Consider the following 19,146-nt stretch of genomic DNA (forward strand, 5'->3'; position numbering starts at 1 on the left):
ACCCCTACAGATATAAAATTTTGCATAAACAATCCTGCCACTTAAGTTAACTCAATGCACTATTTACACACTGGAATATGTTGGGTGAAGGGTTTAATTCCCCCCCCCCCCCCACCAGAAAAGTGTCATGATTTATGACTAGAGTTCATAAATATTTTCTAACAACTAAAATCAAGTTGCCTATTCAACTCACTTTAAGGACAAGAAAATTTTTACTGTTACAAATCACACTAATTCAAATTAGAGTGTAATGGAAGCCTTATGATTTTGATTCAAATGTACTATGCATGAGAATTATTCAACATGAATAATGTTTGAAGTCAAAATCCTACAAATTTAACTGTTTACTTCCTTTTTATTCATCATTTAATTTCTTGAACTTTCCTATAAGTGCCTAGTCAACAGGGTTTGCCTGCTAGTCAGGTAATAAGTCTCCTAGCCACAAACTCTAGTATTGTACTGTTTGATGATTTAATGCACAAGATGTTGCTCAAAATATTCCTAGCTTTGCTGAGTCAGCTGAGCTCAGTCTGACTAATTTTGTCAAGACTGTGCTTGCCCCAGTTTCCCTTTACTTTGCACTGCTACCCATGGGCTGCTAAAGAGTTAACCCTGCTCTCTGACTAGGGAGAGACATGGTGTTAGTAAAACCAAATCACATCACCTGAGAATCAAAGAAACCAGGCAAACCCCAATAACTGAACAATTGACTAACAGCAGAACCCCTCTGGAAGGCAGATGCAAAAACCCACAGTGCATTGTTCCCCAAAGGGGTATAGTACAAGGCCCCTGTATGAGTCAAGCTTGTCTGTATTTACCACAGGGAAAGACAGTACTGTTAGTGGCCCAAGGTCCTGTTTCAGTTGAGAACAAGGGACTACCCCATGGCAATATGGGTCCTTGAGCACTCCAAGGAGTCATTAAAAGGTACAGAATAGATTAGTGGATGTGGTTTTCTGCAGATCATGGAGCAGATTCTTGTGCAGGGCTCTCTCCGCCACCCCCACCTGACTGCCAAGCAGAGGAGGGGCAACTCCCTCCTTCCCCCCAGGGAAAGGGTGCAACAGGTTGCCAAAATCACCCTATAAGGGCCCCCCACCTAGTAATCACAGACCTGCAGAAGCATATCAGATCAGTTGAGCCTGGTGGATGCTTATCCACATTTGTATCTGTGCAAGGCTGTATAAATGAGACCCTGACTCGTGACAGCACCAGAGTTTAGACTCAAATGAAAAAAGCTTTAATTTTGTCAGACAATGAAGCCATTGTCAGCTGGTGACATCGATCTTGCTAAGGTTGCTTGGACCCCTCATTTTGATTTTGCTTGACCTAGTCAGAAGGCAAAACATGCTTTTGCATGTTTAATAACTACTTGCAGGGCTCAACAAATGCATTCGCCCACGGTGAGTAGATTTTATCAGCTGGCGAGTGCAGGGGCAGACTGGCCTGGTGGGCAGTTGTGATGGGCTGGCCAAAGCCCGCACTATGGGCGTCGTGGCCCCATCCGATCCGCCGGCTGAGTGGAGGAGCAGAGCGCCACCGGAAAGGGGGAAGCGCAGTCATTCTCAGCACCAGGCTGCCTGTGAGAAGCTCCAGCGCAAGGAGATGAGGCACAAGCCAGATGTCAGGACACTGGCTTGACATGACCGCACTGATTTTAAAGAGCCAAAGCAGCTCAGCTCTTGCTGCGGCACAGCCAGGCCCTGCCCCACTGGCTCCAGTCCTGCCATGGCCCAACCCCCTCACCAGTGAAAGACCACTCCCAGCTAATCACCCAGCTCACTGCACCCTTTGTCTCCGCATCATCCATTCCCCATGCTGCCCCTGCTCTCCAAACCCTCTGCTCTCCCTCTTCCCTGCCACTCTGGCTCTGCACCGCCCTTGCACCCTGCTCCCCTCCGATCTCTACCCCCCCCCCCCCCCAAGTCTGTGCTGCCCATTCCCTGCACTGCTCCTAGATCCCCAATCCCTCTGCACTTCCCGTTCCCCGTGCCACCACCGCACCCTGCGTCTCTCTGGCTGTGCCTCCCGTTCCCTGTACGCCCCCCCCCCCCCCCCCATTCCCTGCATCCCTCTGGTTCTGTGCTGTCCCTGCACCCTGTTTCCCCTGTGGGTCAGGAGTGATGGGGTGCTTGTTCATAGGGAGGGGCTGGGCAGAGAAAAGGCTGCTGTGATCCAGCAAGTGAAAGGGGGAGTTCATTTGCCTTTATGGAAAAAAACAAATGAAAGTTATATTTGCTATTTATAGGGCTAAAAAATGAAAAACCCATTGCAAAATGCAAACATGTGTAAAAGACTTCAAAAAGTAGGGGGGGGGAGTGTTTTGCTTGGGGCAGCAAAAAAACCTAGAGCTGGCCCTGGGGGAGGGGAAAAATATGGGGAAGGGGCTTGTGCTGAGGGGAGGAGAGGGTCAGGAGAAGAAGAAGAAGAAAGGAGAAGGCACCAAGGGACAGGGGAGAAATGCCAGGGGGCCAAGTGCAGACAATGAGGGAAAGGGCAGGAGGGGAGGTGTCAGTGGGAGGGAAGAGAGTAAGGGCACTGGGGGTTAGAGGGGGAGGTGCTGGGAGAAGGCTAGAAAGAAGGGGTGGGCATGAGGAAGGCAAAGATGGAGCAATTCATGTGTGAGGGCACAGGGCTATGAGGGGAACGGGGGCAGAGGGTGGTGAGCATCAGGGAAAAAGAGCAAACGGGGCAGGGGCAGTGAGGGAACGGGGAGGCACCAGGAGGGTGTGGGTGCCAGGGGATTCTGGGGGTGAAGCAGAAGGGAAGGCACCTGCAGGGGAGGGACCAGCACCAGAGGAGAGAGGCAGGGCAGGTGTGTAGAGGGAGGTGTTAGGAGAGGGGATGAGGAGGAGTAGCTCACATGATCAGAGTAGGGCTACTGGAGGGGTGCAGGTCTCAGGAAGGCTGAGGGCAGTGAGTCAGGACAGTTGGGGGGCAGCAGGTACCAAGGGAGATGGAGCAAGGGGAGGAGACATGGCAGCAGAGGGAAAAGGTAGAGGTTTATAAGATTTAATAAATATTACTCAAGTTATTAACAACAACATTAGTAATTACTGTTATTAGGAATTTATGCTATTAAAAACATTTTTGGGGGTGAGGGTGGCGTGTCTTGTCTGGCAAGTAGGGTTTTCCAGAATTTGTTGAGCCCTGCTAATGACAACGGCCATCTAGTTTTAAGGGAATATTTCAGATGGACAGAGGGGATTGACTTTGTAGCTAGTATTTGGTAATGTGTTTCTCTACTGGACCATCTAGTCATCCACTCCCAAGCAGCAATATAGCTGTATCTTATGCAAGCTGCCTAGTTTCACACATTGGGCAGCAGTATCTATAAGTGAAGAATTTACATTTTATTGTACTCATTTACAGTCTGAAGGGACAGAATTTTTGGATACATATTTAGTTAACTTGATTAGTCTCTGTAAGTAGAAAAAGTTACAGGCCACATATAAACAGTCAACACTAACTGTTCATACTGGTTGATCAGCAGAACGTGGTAATATTCTCTTCCAGCTTCTCTTTGTTTGCACCAGAGAATTCATGTACCTGTAACAAAAGTTACAAAATGGTCATTGAGAACAGTGATGTTAGCCAACTAAGTTTGCATTTTAGTCCTATGTTTGTAAGTAAAACAATACTTCAAGTTTGCATTCTGCAGTGCCCCATCCCAAAGTATTACCCATCCCTTGGGCCAGACTTTTATTCTTCTCCAAGCACCTCCTACTGATTCCTATCATACAGACGTCAAATTTAACATATTTCATAAGCAGCTATGCATATCCCATGTCAAAGGGTTCTCAAAATATTAAGTTTAATGTTGTACAACTTAAGTTCTTAACAGATATCTTGCATGTTATCCACAAAACTGGCTGCAGAGGTCACATAAGCTATGCAGTTAACAGTGTGCAAGACCAGGTCTTCACCTAGTGCACTAAGGTGTTATACTACTTCACATCCACATGAACTAACTTTAGGTAGCACTTTAAAAACCTTCTTCAGCTAAATAGATTTGTGGACAAGGGACAGACTCAGCAGCAATAAGTCTAAGTTAGCCTGTATCTGCATAGACAAGCCTTAAGATGCCACAGGATTCCTTAAGTGGTTTTTACCCAGGAAAGCTTATGCCCAAATAAATCTGTCAGCCTGTAAGGTGCCATAGGACTCCACACTTCAGCAGCAACAGGATAGGTCTAGCTTTAAAGAGAGAAAGTTACTAGAGATTCTAGAATGAATCTAACATCTTGTCCATAATCTCAATCCACTCAACATTTGAGGTATATTTCTCTGATGGCCAAATTAGGTTTTGAAAGTCACAGCTCCTACCCCAGAAGGCCCTTCCTCACCTGTACAAGCGTTATGAGCAGCGTGTCTGCAAGCCTGATTATACACTAGCAAACATTCAAAGTGACAAATTATGAATGAAGGGCCTGTTCAATATTAGTACAGCCATCCAATTATTTCATAACTAACACAACCAAATAAAGCTACTAAACATCACAAGCTCATCTCTAGGTTGACAGAACGCAAGAGAAGTTTTGGCCCAAGTTCTCTTTACAGCACCTGGAGTTTAGATTGATGTGTCAAAAAATTGACACTAAATTATGGTGTATGGCTGAAGATGAGGTAACAAATTCAATACTTCAAGAATAAACATGAGATCAAGAGATGCAAGCTACTGTAAGACAGTCATACTGTACCTCTTATCCAGAGACTTACTCAGGAAACATCTCTTCTGTTTAGGGTCACTGCCCCAGCGTTCCATTTTTCCCCTAGAATAACTTCCAGCAGCTCCATGTTTAAAAAACTACAACTTTTGAGCCCATACACATAGTTATTGTAGAACCAATAGTGTTTCGGCATCCAGAATCCCCCTACACCACCCTCAATCCTATATCACTGAAAATGTTGAAAGCCTACCTTTGCGCCCTGTTTGTAAAAGTGGAATGTTGGCATGCATTGGACTCCACAGTGTGAAGCAACATCCTAAAAGAAGGATCAGTGGAATGTTTAATTTTTAGCTCAGCAAATTAACAGGAAATGAAACTTGTGCAAGACTACAGAAAATGAAGGCGAACCAAGTAATTACTTGCTAATCTGTAGTTGACATACTATAGTCCTGTTTTAGATTTACAACTAGCAATTGTGTTGTCCTCTTGCAGAATTTGTTAAGACCAACAAGACTGCTTCTGTAGAAAGTAGCATACTACTACAGAAAGCTAACTTTCTTCCATACAATGCATTTCACAGCTGAGGCCAGGCCTGAACTGGTGGAGAAAAAGTGATGCAAAATACGCAACTCTAGCTCTGAAATGTGTAGCTGGAGTCAGTGGACCTGGCACAAGTTTTCTAGGCAGCCCCACATCAGGAGGAGGATAGAAGAAATACTCCCATCAACATGCCTTACTCCTTGCAATAGCAAGGAGTACTGGCGCTGACAGTGGGTCTGGAACCTCAGAGAACTGATCAGAGTGTCAATCCTCTGGCAAGAAGAGACATGGCCTGAATGTCTGCGTTATACAAGCATCTACTAAATCAGGGATGGGCAATAATTTTTTTGGGAGGGCCCACTCCAACATTTTGGAAAGTAGTCAAGAGTCACACTTTCCTGTGGCAGGGGTGTAGGGTCTATGTTGGGTGCAGAAGGGCACACATGGTAAGGGACTGGGGTGCAGGAGACTGTGTGGGGTCTGAGGGTGTTTAGGTGGAGGAGGGGGTTGTGACCTGGGTCAGGGGATTGGGGTGTAAGGCCAGGGAGGGAGTATGGGTTCAGGAGAGGATTCTGGCCTGGAGGAGGGGTGTAGGAGGGAGGTACAGGACCTGGGAGAGAGTGGTCACCTGGGGCAGATCATTTGGATAGTAACCTGGGGAAGGAAGTTGGGGTGTAGGTGTGTTGGGGTGCCAGAGGCAAGCACTGGCTGGGAAGAGTTTACCTAAGTGGCTCCTGGCCAGCAGACAGGGGCTCCCTGACTGCTGCAGCCACGTCCACATGAAAATACAAACTGCTCCCTCCATGTGGCTCAACTCCAGGTTGGGGGGGGGGGGGGGGGGACACCACCTGGCTGTTTCCAGCCAATAGGAGCAGAGAGATTGGCCTGGGGCAGGAGATTGCACAGAAGCCTCCCTCTCCCTGCACAGCAGAGAGCCACAGGGACCGTGTTTTAAACCATGGCAGCTGTGTCTGAGGGTCCCCGCAGGGTGGTCTCCAGGCCAGATCTGGCCTCAGGCCATATTTTGCCCAGCCCTGTACTAAGTTCTTTCACTTGTATGAGGGCCAAGTGGAAGCTGAGTGGTTATCAGAGCTTAATGCAGGGTTGGGCAATAATTTGATGGAGCCACTCCAAGAATTTGGAAAGTGATCAAGGACTACGCTTCTCTATTAATGGAGAGGGTCTGGAGTCTGGGTGTAAAAAGGCACTCCAGATAGGAGACCGGGGTGCAGAGTCTGGGAAGAAGTTGTGAACAAGGATGGGCATGCAGTGGGTTTGGGATGTGACCTGCGGCTGGTGCACAGGAGGGGTTAGGGTGTCTGGTGCAGGCTCTGGCCAGGTGGTGTTTACCCTAAGCAGCTCCTGGCCAGCAGCCCAGCAGGACCCTCAGTCAAGCTTCCTGCCAGTCTCACCCTCTCCTCAAAGAGGACATCATACACTGCCCCTACCCCATCACAATCCCCCTCACCTTCCAGGGGCTGGAAACCAACCAACCAGAGCTGCCTGGGCCATGATTACAGGCCTAGGCAGCTCACAAATCCCACTCCCATGCAGCTACAGCCCTTATCCCACATGGCAACCCTCTGCCCCAACTCCTCACCCCCCCAGTGTGCAGAATTACTTTTAAGTGATACATTAGCTCCATATTGGTGCACATAAAATTCATTCTGCACACTGACACATTTAGAGGGAACACTGCCTAAGACCTTACCATCCAATGTCCCATCTGTAGCAATAGCCACCCCCAATGCTTCACAGGAAGAATAATAAAAACCCAGAATGCAATGGGCTGGGATATTAAGAATTCAATTGACTGCTATAGAGGATCAGCTGAAAACCTGTTGTATGGGCTTTTAGGAACATAAAACATCCCCTGATGATCTGAAAACAAATTTAAGTTTACACTTTAAGATGACAGGACTCCACCTATTATATAAATCTTACTAACAGATTTTTAAAGACATTCTTGGTATTTGTCTTCCATGCATGAGAATAACAAATTTACAGGAGTTTTAGATCTGAAAGGGTACAGCAGGGCTACTCAACACATGGACCATGGGCTTACACACTGGGCTCACACATCGGGCTCAAAACATGGTCCACAGGTGGGATCCTTTGAACATGGCCTCCACTGGGAACATGCTCCACAATGGGGAGGTGTCTCCCAGGCAGGGCAAGCACTGAAAGACGCAAGTGGAGGGGCTGGCTGGAACAGATGGGTACAGGGTGTCAGTGTTTCTAGCCCCAAGGGAGGAAGTGCTGGAAGCACTGTGTGAAAGAAGAAATTTGCACACACACACACACACACACACAGCAACACTTAAGATGCGGTACTTGGTATGTGCTGTGAGTATCATTGTGGCCCTCGGGGCTTCCAAAGTTGAGTAGCCCTGGGCTACAGAATTGAGATATTTTAGCAGGTAGACCAATTTCTTGTCAATTAGAGTTTGTTAGGAATTAGAGTACATGACAATGCTTTAGTATTTCTTGGGGTGGAGGTGGGGAGGAGCGAGATACCCCTTTTAGAAAAACAATCTAATTGCTTGCTCTAAGTCAGGGTTTCCCAACCTATGGGTCAGGACCTAAATATGGGTCACCATTACATTTCAAAAGGATCACCAAGTGTCTTCCCAGGTGGCTCTGCTCTCCTTCCTCCCCCCCATTTTTGAATTGTCTTCAGTCACCAAGTCTTCCTGAATTGTCAAAATGTGTCTCCATCTGGAAATGGTTGGGAACCACTGCTTTAAATCACTGCTGCACACACTGACCATTTTGTGAGCAACTGCCATCAAGTTTAGGAGACATGTTTCCCAGTGTTAGAATGCAGAAATTGTGTCACAGTATTTTCTGTTGGTGTATTATTTGAACATCTTACCTGAGCATCATCCACATCAACTTCAAGAAATACTACGTCTGGGTACTTCTCACAAAGACTCTAAAGTTTTAAAACAAAAAAGTTAACTTGGTTTTTATTTCATATAAGCTTAGTTTAAGAATGTTTCAGGACAATCTTATTTTGTTTGCCATAGAGAAATGGCATGTCAAGAATTCAGTTAGTCTTAAAATGACTTGTAATGTTAGTGGTACATGTCCTGATAGTAGAATGCCATTTACTAAAAGTTTTAAAGGCCAACTCGCGCCACTAATCAACTTTAAACTAAGACTAGTGAGAGGACCCTCAACCACAAAATCATTGTGACAGATTTGTCTCTAGCATGACTGTATTTGCACATTTGTAAGCCAAAATTTTTCAACATCAAGTTGCAAGTCAGTTGGAGGAAGATTTACAAGTCTGCAGGAAGTTACATGTACTCTTCCTCAAGATAGATCTCAAGATATCATTCCCCTTCTGTTTAATAGCTTTATAGATTGTAGATTCCCCTTTTCAGTGAAGAAAGTTTATAATTTGTGAAAGTTTAAAATTCAAAGTGAAAATTAATTTGTGAAAGTTTAAAGAAAAGTCAGAAGTTTTAATACAGCTGGGACTTGAAAGTATTTAATATGTGACTCGTTAATCAAATGTTTACTCTTGATAAAACAAGTAGAAACAGCAGAACCTCAGAATTATGACTAATACAGCAATAGGTATGTTAAAAAGTAGTTTTGTAAATGTGCAACTGAATTTTTAGCCCTCCTCCCCCCCCCCCCAAGCAGACCAGGCTTTTGTTTTGGACCCTGGGGCAGAGCAGCTGGGGCGCTGCCGATTGGTCCTGCAGCGCCGCTCTGGGCACTACTGGACCAACCCGGCAGCACCCCAGCTGCTCTGCCCCAGGTCCTGATTTCAGCCGCTGCTGAAACTGACCAGCAGCGGCTGAATCAGGACGCCTGGGGCAGAGAAGATGGGGTGCTACTGGGTTGGTCCAGTAGCACCGAGGAGCGGCGCTTTTGGAGCAACCCAGCAGCACCCCAGCTGCTCTGCCCCAGGCGTCCCCAAGTCAGCTTCTGCTGAAACTGACCAGCGCTGACTACAGGAAGCCCGAGGCAGAGTTGCTCTGCCCCGGGCTTCCTGGAATCAGCTGCTGATCAGTTTCAGCAGAAGCTGACTTGGGGACGCCTGGGGTTCTTAAGTTGATTCTGTATGTAAGTCAGAACTGGCGGTCAGTTTCAGCAGCGGCTGAATCTGGATGCCAGTTCCGACTTACATACAGATTCAACTTAAGAACAAACCTACAGTCCCTATCTTGTACGTAACCCGGGGACTGCCTGTACTTCAAAGTGGCAGCGCCGCACAGAGCCCAGGGTCCCGTGCAGCACTGCCGCTTTGAAACGCTGCAGTGGCGTTTCAAAGGGGCAGTGCTACACAGCTGATCCCGAGGCTCCATGTGGTGCTGTTCCTCTGAAATGCTGTGGTGTTTCACAAATGCATCAACTATTTGATTAGTGAATTACACAGTACTTATCCTTACTTCAAAGTCATTTGACATAAAACTGTCTTATGGAGCCAGAGAAATGAATTAGTTTGCCTTATCAATTTATGATCCCCACAATAAGTTGTGAGGAATTCACCTTTTCGGGGGAAATGCTTTAAGAGCATGGCAAAGAATTATTTGGACATATTAGGAATACCACATATAGGTCACAACTGAGGTTCTTGCTAGTCTCTCAATGAGTGTTAAGTAATGCAAGACAGTTCAGATATCAAACTAGGTCATTATGGATAGCAATACCATTGACTAATACCATTGCAATAATCAAGTCTCAGCTGTAAAAGCTGGCAGAGTACTGAGTTTGGCATTACTTACATGAAAAAAAGGTTTTATCATTTTGCATGGTCCACACCACGTGGCCGAGAAGTCAACAACTACAAGCTTATCACCAGCACATTTCAATAGGGTCTGAAATTCTTCCTGTAGAAAAGAGATTCAATACCAAGTTTTATTTTTGCAAGTGTGCTCAAGTCAGTCACATCTCTTTATGACCAGCTTGCTTTTGTAATTCATACTGTTTCCAGACTGGATATTCTCATTGCTCAATCCCAATAGCCAGCACTGCATACCAAGACTTTGAAATCCACTGATTCTAACACACACTAGCACAAGTCCAAAAAGATGGTGTCTCAGCAACCCAAAAGCTATTACAGTACTTTTACTTCTGCAGCAATAGAACAAGTATTTTCATGTAGTAATTTTCTACCCAACAGCAGAAAGTTGTTGTACTGGCTGACACAAAGCCAAAGAAAAGCAATACTACTGACTACATTTTCCTTTTTAGCTTGCATTAAAAGGAACCTGGCATGCAGGTTAGGCAAGAGTTTGTTCAGTTTTAATCAAATTATTGCACTAACTAGTTAGGCAAATGCTGCCAGTGTTCTGGCATGTTTGATACATAAGGATCTCGGATAGCTCTTTAGAATCCTTGTCAGTCTAATCTGCAAGAAACACCCATCCAGCTTCTTATGTCCCCAAGGTTTGTTTCTAGTCCACTGTTCTTGAAAATGACATTTTAACTTCAGTCAGGTTTGTCCAGTTCCTCCAGCCTACACTGTAGAAGTTTTAAATTAGATGTAAAAGGTTAACCAGTTAGCCTCACTCAACAGGTAAGGCTTACTCATTCTGGTTAGTTAGTAGGGGCTGGAGTAGCTCCTATCCATTGCAGGCCCCCACTGCAGGTTATATGCTGGCTCCCTGGGAGTGGGAGCAGCAGGGGCTGCCAGCCCTCTCCAGGAAAGCTGATTGAAGAACCTCCTCCTCAGGAGCAGGGTAAACAGCCCTTGCCAGCCCTGCTCCCAAGGAGGCATCACTGCATGCTCTACAGTATAAAGCTTACATATTATACAGCAGAGCAATATAAAACTGCAGTTACACCATGTAATGGCTAAAAATCATAGCGGTTACTCATGCTGTGGGTTCTGCGTTATACTGCAGAGCCCATATCATGTGTAACTGATATGATTTTTAGCCATTACGTGGTTACATTTAGCCAGTTTTACATTCCTATCTGAAACACCACTGAAGCAATAGGTTTTGTGCCATGAAAACAAGAGGTAGGGCTTCAGTAGTTACAGGTATGCCTGTAACTACTGAAGCCATAACTTTTGTTTTCATGGCACAATAGTGTCTCTCCCATAGTCCAAGAAGCATAGATTGGAATTACATCTCTCATTTCAGCTACATATCCTTTAACAGCATATAATCTAGCCACGCCGCACTGAAGAAACAGTTCTATAATCTTCAGTCTTAAACTGATCATCCTTTGTAATTAAAAAAAAATAAAAAATAAAAAAGGGAAGTTTTCCTGCAAGGTTTAGTGCTTTTATGCAGGACGTGTCAATACTTCCTATGCCACTAACTAAAGAAAAGATCAGAGAGAAGGAAGCAGATGTTCAGACTATAAGATTACATACCTACATTGCAAGCCAAAATTATTGTTTATTACCAAAATATTTAAGACTGTCATGTTTTGTTAGTACCCTCAAATAACTGGAAAAACTTAAACAAATAGTTTAGTAGCATTTTAAAAACTGTCAAGTCAGAAGATTTAGGGAGGAAAACGTGACCAAACATTTTTGTAAAGACGGGGTTTTTGGGTACCAAATAGACAGAGGGGTGATCTGTAAGGCTTAAAAATTGATCCCCTTCTCCCTTGTCTGTACCCTGCTATCTCCTTTCAAAAAACCAAAAGACAAGGCATTTCTGACATGAAACCTGGATATAACTTCAGGTTCCAAATATTGGAGCCAGGGTGGGGAACTTATGGATTGGGGAGCCACTAACCCACAGAAAAAAAAAAATCAGTCAGGGGCTGCACACAAATGAAGCAGCCCCCCCCCCCCCCACCCACCTCCTCAAACCCCTCACTGATCTGGCCCCTGACTAGTAAATTACTTGATATTCAACATCTTTAGTCAAGTAGTTCATGGAATTTTGTATTCTTCCTTTGAAATGTACAAGAGCCCCAGCTCTAAGTGCAGCCCCGGGCCAGCAGAAGTCTTGCTGACTCTGGGCTGCACAGTGGTGTGCCAGCTTTGAAACATACAGGAGTGCCCTCATTTCCCCAGAACTAGCTGGGGACTCACCCGGGCTCCATGCAAATGCCACAGCAGAATTTCAAAGGGGCAGCACCTCATGGATTCTGGGGTCAGCTCCATGCAGTGATGCTTTGAAATGCTGAGGTGGGCTCCATGCAGCACTGCTGCTTTGACATACCTCTCCCTTCCCCCTCCCCCTTTGCTGCCTCTGATAGAGGCAGCCAGGGGTTGGGGACGAGGGGGGGGGGGAGGAGAGATAATCATCTAGTTGACTGACTATCCTATAAGGACTAGTCAACTATCGGATAAGCAGATGCTTAACACCCCCTGACTGATGACAAAGACACTCCACATATTTCCCTCACACACCGGAGCCTGGGGGGCCAGCCAAATAGACTAGACTATGTTCTAGCCCCATGGTGGGGCAGCAGGGATGCTGGAGTGCCAGCATGGACTCCCCAATGCTGGGGGAAATGCCCTCTTCCCCCCCCCCCCCCATGAGCCTTGGCAAATTGGTGGCTGATGTGGCCCCTGGGTCTGAGGTTCCCCAACCCTGATTTAAGCTCTATAGTTGAGGAGCACTGTTGACCAGCACTGAAAGGTATCATTGACATCACATAGCTCAAGCTGCCTGCAGGCTCAGGTTTAGTCTTGTAAGCAGAAAGTTAAATCCATTAGTTAGTTGAATAGTAACTAGGGGATCTGATAAATGTACATGGTTCTGTTTATTAGGAACAGAAAGACAGCATAAACTGGTATGAGCAGCAAAGTGGAGTTAAATAGAATTTTCTTATCTTGCCTTTAGCTTCTTGTCAGCCAGCAGTGCCAGTTAAAGTTATAACATCTCATCTGGATATTAAAAATACTCCTGCTTACAATGAAGTATTCTGTCAGCTGTCAGGTGAGTACAAGTTTAGCTAAGACAACAGTACCAAACTAGGGATGTAAGGGAGGGGAGGGGGGTCTGGCCCAGAGGAGGCATGTGCTGGCTTCCCTCGGGGGAGTGGGTGGGGGAATCCTGGGAGGAGGCAGATGCAGAGGTCTTTCTGCTGCCACTGGCCCCCCGCCCCCAGCTACAGAACTCTGTCCCCACTGGCACCCTGTTCCCTCTCCCCTGCCCCCAGCTGCAGAGATAATTAAACATGTATAATTATAAATGTTTCATTTTAGATTTAAAGAGCATGAATAAAAAACAGACCATTTATTTCATAACTATAAACACGTGATTTTAATTTTATATATCGCATAATTTAAAAATACACTGTTTATCAGACTGTGTAATTAAGGCCTGGGGATAGTAAGTGATGAACAGGAGGAGAACAGAGGGCAGGGCTTCAAGGAAGGGACAGGGCAGTAAATCTTCCCCTGTTCTGAGATTTAAAAAGTGATCTTGGGTGTAAAAAGGTTGGAGGCCACTGCTCTACTAGAATCTGTAAGAATGGGCATGAGCCTAGCAATGTGAGTTTCTAAACTAAATGTACTGTAATGTAGCTCATTTCCACTGATCAGAAGCTATGATATAGCAAGAGAAAGATTCATACCTGTCTTATGTTAATATCACTCAATCACAGCTTCAAGTTTCTATCAGTAAATTTAACTCAAGACTGAATCAGAGATCAGCTCTATGTTGCAGTTATTTATTGAGTTAGTCTTGGAAAATTTACCACAAAGGCAAACTTAGGTTTCAGCACTGCTAAGGGAAAGGATTTCTGCTCTCCACCCCAACTATAACAATGTAGAAGACTACCTCACAGTACTAAATGCTGACAAAGTTAGAGCACTAACTACATAGTAATTCTAGATTCCAAGCACTGGTTGGATTTTTCAAAGCACCTAGCTTCATGTGACACATATGACAAGACCAAAATAAAACTGTCTAGATTCCCTACCCTTACTCCAAATCATTGCATCATCTTCATTCCTTTGAGTACCCAAGATGACAATAATGAGAATAGAACGGATAGTTCCCATTGAACAAGTTTTTCATCCTTATGGGAATCTCAAAACATTTTACAAAAGTCAGGTAAATATCCACATTTTTGCAAAGGGGCAAACAAAGTGGAGTGAAGGTCAGTACCCAAACTGGAAACTAGGTGAATCAATGTGTAAGCCAACACTTTCCACTAAGAAACACTGTCTTACCTTCCTAGAGCAACACCACACACAGTATACGGCTAAGCTACATTTTAAGAAGTCTACTCCTGGCAAATTATTGCAGGTTTTAATAGCCAAGTCTTCTACAAGCAAATAATGGAGTCACTTCTATTTAAGCAGCTTACATGTGCAGCAGATAGAGCTGAGAGATGTTTGTAGTGAAACCTACAACACCATCTACATTTGTGAAAGTGTGTCAGTTGAGCCAACACTACTCCATGGATTCTGGGAAACAGATTTATATTTTGTACTAAGGCTGAATGTCACTTCCACAACTTAAGTCTGAGTACCTGACTCACAGGTTATGTCTATACTGCCCCCGCTGGTGCAAAAATATATGCAAATGAGGCAAAGTGTGGAATATCACCACACCTCATTTGCTTAATTAAAGAGGCTTTGCGCAAAAAGGAGACATCTACACAGCTCCTTTTTGCACAAAACCCCCTCTTGCAGAGCAGTTCTTCCCAGAAAAAAAAATGCAGAAGGGGGCTCTTGCAAGAGGGGGGTTCTGTGTAAAAATGGAGCCTATTATGCAAATGAGGCACAGCAATATTCCATGCTTTGCTTCGTTTGCATTTTTTGCGCAAGAGGGGGAAGTCTAGACATAGCCAAAGGGTATAATTTCCCCACACAAAACATTTAAATGAAGGCAATTAAAAGCCCACTAGGTTTGCTTACCTCTAATTCAAGCCACTTTAAGATATTACTGTGTTCCTTTAATGTTATAATTCAGAAATTTGACCAGATGGAGGATAAAAGCAGTACAACTTGTATACTACAGATGAAACAGAGGCACAACAAACCACATGCGATTTCACTGTGGATAATATTCAGCCAACAAGTAAATTATGTAATCTGCTGTACTGTGGAATTCAAAGATTAGGGATGTAAAATTCCATTTCACCAGTTATCTGCTTAAGTGTTGCCAGGGGTGCAGCACCTTCACCTGCCCACTGCAGCTCCAGACCCCACTGGTTAACTATAGCCAGGGTGATGCTTATCCACTAACTTTTCACACTGCTAAGTCAGATTTGTGTGTTGCTACAAAGCCTGGATTTCAAAGTAGCTACCTCAGATGAATTTGTAGTGACACTAATCACCAAGGTCTCTGTCTATAATTAAATTGTACAATATGAAACTCCTTTATTTCTGACAACTAGTGGCACATCTTGTACATGGCCGCAAACAATTCCAGGAAGTTAAGGGATCAAAAAAGAGCCAATACAATTTTTGTAAGAACTAGCATTACTTTAAATGATAATCTGGTGACACTAGGAGACTGAGCACTAAAACACGGGTTGAGGCATTAGCTTACCTGAGCACCTATAAATACTGTTCGACATGCTATTCCAACGTTTTAAAGAAAAATGTCTCTACACTAACAAGTTTTGTTGCAAAAAACCTCCTTTTGGTGACAAAACAGAGCATACATAGTGCAATATGACTAGTGAGCATACCAGTGCAATTTGTTGTGAAAAATGCCCAGTTTTGATGATAAAAAGCTTTCATTTGAGACTTTTCCCAGCCCTTTATTGTGGACAAAAAATGAACAGAATGTCAATGGAACAAACTGCAGAACTGGCTCCCACCAGTATCCCACAATGCCTGTACTCTGGGCTCCACTCAGTATTGAGCTGTGCTATCCTGAAGGCATGCACCTCCCTTTTCACAACTCTGGAAAGGGACTACATATCTTCACTAAAAGGTGGATTGATAGGCAGCAATCCATCTAGGAGGTATAAACTAGGGCTATGAACAACTATTACCCCCCCCCCCCCCATTTGCTGCCTCTATCAGAAAAAGGCAACAGAGGATGGGGGGGAGAAGAGGGGAAGCTTCAAAGTGGCAGCACTGTGTGGAGCCTGGGGACTCTGAGGCCACTAGGGTTCGGTGTGTGGCCCACAAGACATTGTTTCCTGGGGTGGGGCTGCCAGATTATACTAGTTTCTGCTCAGTTTTTCCTACTGATATTAGCAGTGTGTGCTGATCACACAACATGGACTCAGAGCCATGGGCTTCCTCTGCATCCAATGAAAGCTCTGCTACTATTCAGTTGTCACACCTCACAAATTCTAAGCTAAGTGCAGTTGGAAAAAAGACCCTCTCCCAGGATAGTGATAGAAATGTAGCCTTGTTAGTCTGGTGTAACTGAAACAAAATGCAGGACTATGTAGCACTTTAAAGACTAACAAAATGGTTTATTAGGTGATGAGCTTTCGTGTGCCAGACCCACTTCCTCAGATCAAATAGTGGAAGAAAATATGATTGTCTTAGATATGAAACTCTTACAGCCGAAATGAAGGGCTATCCATGCAGCCCACTCGCTAGCCTAGATTGCCTGTCACCCTTCTGAAAGTCTTGGCTAAGAAACTTTGGGAGTTTGTAATTATTTAATTTTGAGAGAGAGAGAGAGAGAGAGAGAGAGAGAGAGAGAGAGACAGAGACACACACACAGACACAACAGGTGCCATATGAAGAAAGATTAAAAAGACTAGTCTCCTCTTTTCTAAGCTGAAAAGTCACAAGGTGGGGGATATGACAGAGGTCTATAAACTCATGACAGCTATGGGGAAAGATTAAGGGAAAGTTATTTTACTTTTTCCCATAACATAACTAGGTGTCAAATAAAATAGTAGATTTAAAACAAATAAAAGGAAGTTTTTCTTCACACAACACAATCAACTTGTGGAACGCCTTGTCAGAGGATGTTGAGAAGCCCAGGACTTTAACAGAGTCCAAGAAAGGACTAGATACATTCACGGAGGTTAGGTCCATCAAGTCTTATTAGCCAGGATGGGCAGGAATGTTGCCAGTAGGCTCTGTATGTCAGAAGCTGGAAATGGGGGACAGGGCATGGATCACTTGATTACCTGTTCGTTCATTCCTTCTGGAGTATCTGTCATTGGCCGCTATCAGAAGACAGGATACTAAGCTGCATGGACATTGGTCTGACCCAGTATGGCCATTCTTATGTTAGTTTCCAGGCTATTGAGCAAAGCTACTAGCACAGATGAACAGCAAGAATCCTAGACCTGAGGCCCTCCCCAAAGAAGGGAATCTGCATGCTTCTTGTAATCATTACACTATCACACTAGCAGCAAATCTAATGGAGATGACATGTAACCAGTATCAATGAATCATCTGCACAGTGTAAACAAATTTGTGCTTTCACTTGAAAATGCTCTTGTTGTTAGTGGCAGGTAAGAAGCTATATTTCGACATCAGGCAGAGCTTACACTATGGCTGTGTCTACACTGGCATGAATTTCCGGAACTGCTTAAAACGGAATACTATTCCGTTTTCAGTTTTCCAGTAAAGGAGCGTCTATATTGGCAGGCTGCTTTTCTGGAAATGCCCTTTTTCCGGAAAAGCGTCTGTAGCCAATGTAGACGCGCTTTCCTGGAAAAGAGCCCCGATCACCATTTTCACGATCGGGGCTTTTTTCCAGGAAAGACTACTGGGCTGTCTATACTGGCCCTTTTCCGGAACAGTGTTCCAGAATAAGGACTTATGCCCGAGTGGGAGCAGAATAGTTTTTCCCGGAATAGCGGCTGATTTTGTACAGTAGAGCATCGTTGCTTTTCCAGAAATTCAAGAGCCAGTGTAGACAGCTCGCAGCTTATTCCAGAAAAGCGGCTGATTTTCCGAAATAAGTGGCCCAGTGTCAACACAGCCTATCAGTTTTCGCTTCAGCTTTCTAATTAAACTGCTGCAGACCACAGACGGCTCCCACCCTCGCTGTCGCTACTACAGCTTGCGCCCCAAGCGCAGAATTCGCATGGGAAGAGCCTTGCTCGTGTCCCCACAGCTGAGCGCCCCTCTAGCCCATGCAATGCCCTGAGGGCTGGGGGGGGAGGGGAAGCAATGGTGCTGTGCACCGTTTGAATCGAGACCCCCCCCCCAGGCAGCTACGTGGGGCCCCTCCACGTGCCGCGCGGGGCCCAGGGAAAGGCGCAGGTGTGACGCTGACAGGTGGACTCCAAGCCGGGGCCGTAGCACACGCGCGGCGGACTCGCACCCAAGGCCCAGCGCGGGCTCATCGCTCCGTGGCAGCGGCCGCAGGGCCACACCCAGCAGGTGTGTGTGGAGATAGGGGCAGTGGCGAGCGGAGCGCGCCCCCTTCCCCGCACAGGCCCGGCGCAGCCCCCCCAGCCGTGCACTGGGCAAGGCCCATCCCCAGGGCCTCTCAGACCCGAGAGCACCGCCTCGCGACGGGGCCGCGCGCGCTCCCGCGAGCCAACGGGCTGCCGCAGTTCCAACCGCCGCCCAACCGAACCCGCCCCAGCCCGTAGGCAGCGGGGAGAGCGCGGCGCCCGCGCCGGCGCCATTGGCTACGCACCAGGTTCGCCACGCGCTTCACCATCGTTGCCGCCCTGCCCGCGCTCGTCACACACACAACTCGGCTGTTCCGGCTAGTGCTTGTGGCGGGCTGGGTGCCACCCTCGCGCTTATATAGCAGCCAGCCCCCCTTGGCCTTAGTGCGCACGCGCGATTCGCCCGCCCCCTTCCCTTCCCTTCCCTTCCCAGAAGAGGAGGATGCGCGCTCATCGCTCATGGGGGCCAGTGCGCGCTCCCGCCCGCTCCCCTCGGCGCGTGTGCTGCCCCCTCGCTTCGCTAGGCGGCGAGACTGGGGGAGGGACACCCTGAGAAATCCCCCCCCCCCCCAGCAGATCTCTCCCCCGTGGTCTCGAGGGAGGGAGACGCCGCCTGCCCCTGCCTGGGAGGGACACAGGGCAGCGCTGATGCAGCCCAATCCCTGCGCTGGGCGGGGCTGCAGACGGGTTTTTTTGGGGGGGGGTGGGCTAATCTGCAAGT

At 46.2% G+C, this 19,146-nt stretch overlaps 1 protein-coding gene across 1 annotated transcript; it reads right to left on the reverse strand.

The window, feature by feature from the left end:
- Positions 1 to 3,332: 3,332 nt before the first annotated feature.
- Positions 3,333 to 18,806, reverse strand: LOC102459221 (thioredoxin). Its single transcript, XM_006118848.4, has 5 exons — positions 18,671 to 18,806; positions 9,953 to 10,057; positions 8,086 to 8,145; positions 4,921 to 4,986; positions 3,333 to 3,549 (listed from the first exon to the last, which is right to left on the reverse strand). Exons 1-5 carry the CDS (start codon positions 18,692 to 18,694, stop codon positions 3,487 to 3,489), a joined length of 318 nt encoding a protein of 105 aa, XP_006118910.1. The 5' UTR covers positions 18,695 to 18,806; the 3' UTR covers positions 3,333 to 3,486.
- Positions 18,807 to 19,146: the final 340 nt, after the last annotated feature.

Source organism: Pelodiscus sinensis, chromosome 6 (assembly GCF_049634645.1).
Source record: "Pelodiscus sinensis isolate JC-2024 chromosome 6, ASM4963464v1, whole genome shotgun sequence".
Taxonomy (NCBI): domain Eukaryota; kingdom Metazoa; phylum Chordata; order Testudines; family Trionychidae; genus Pelodiscus; species Pelodiscus sinensis.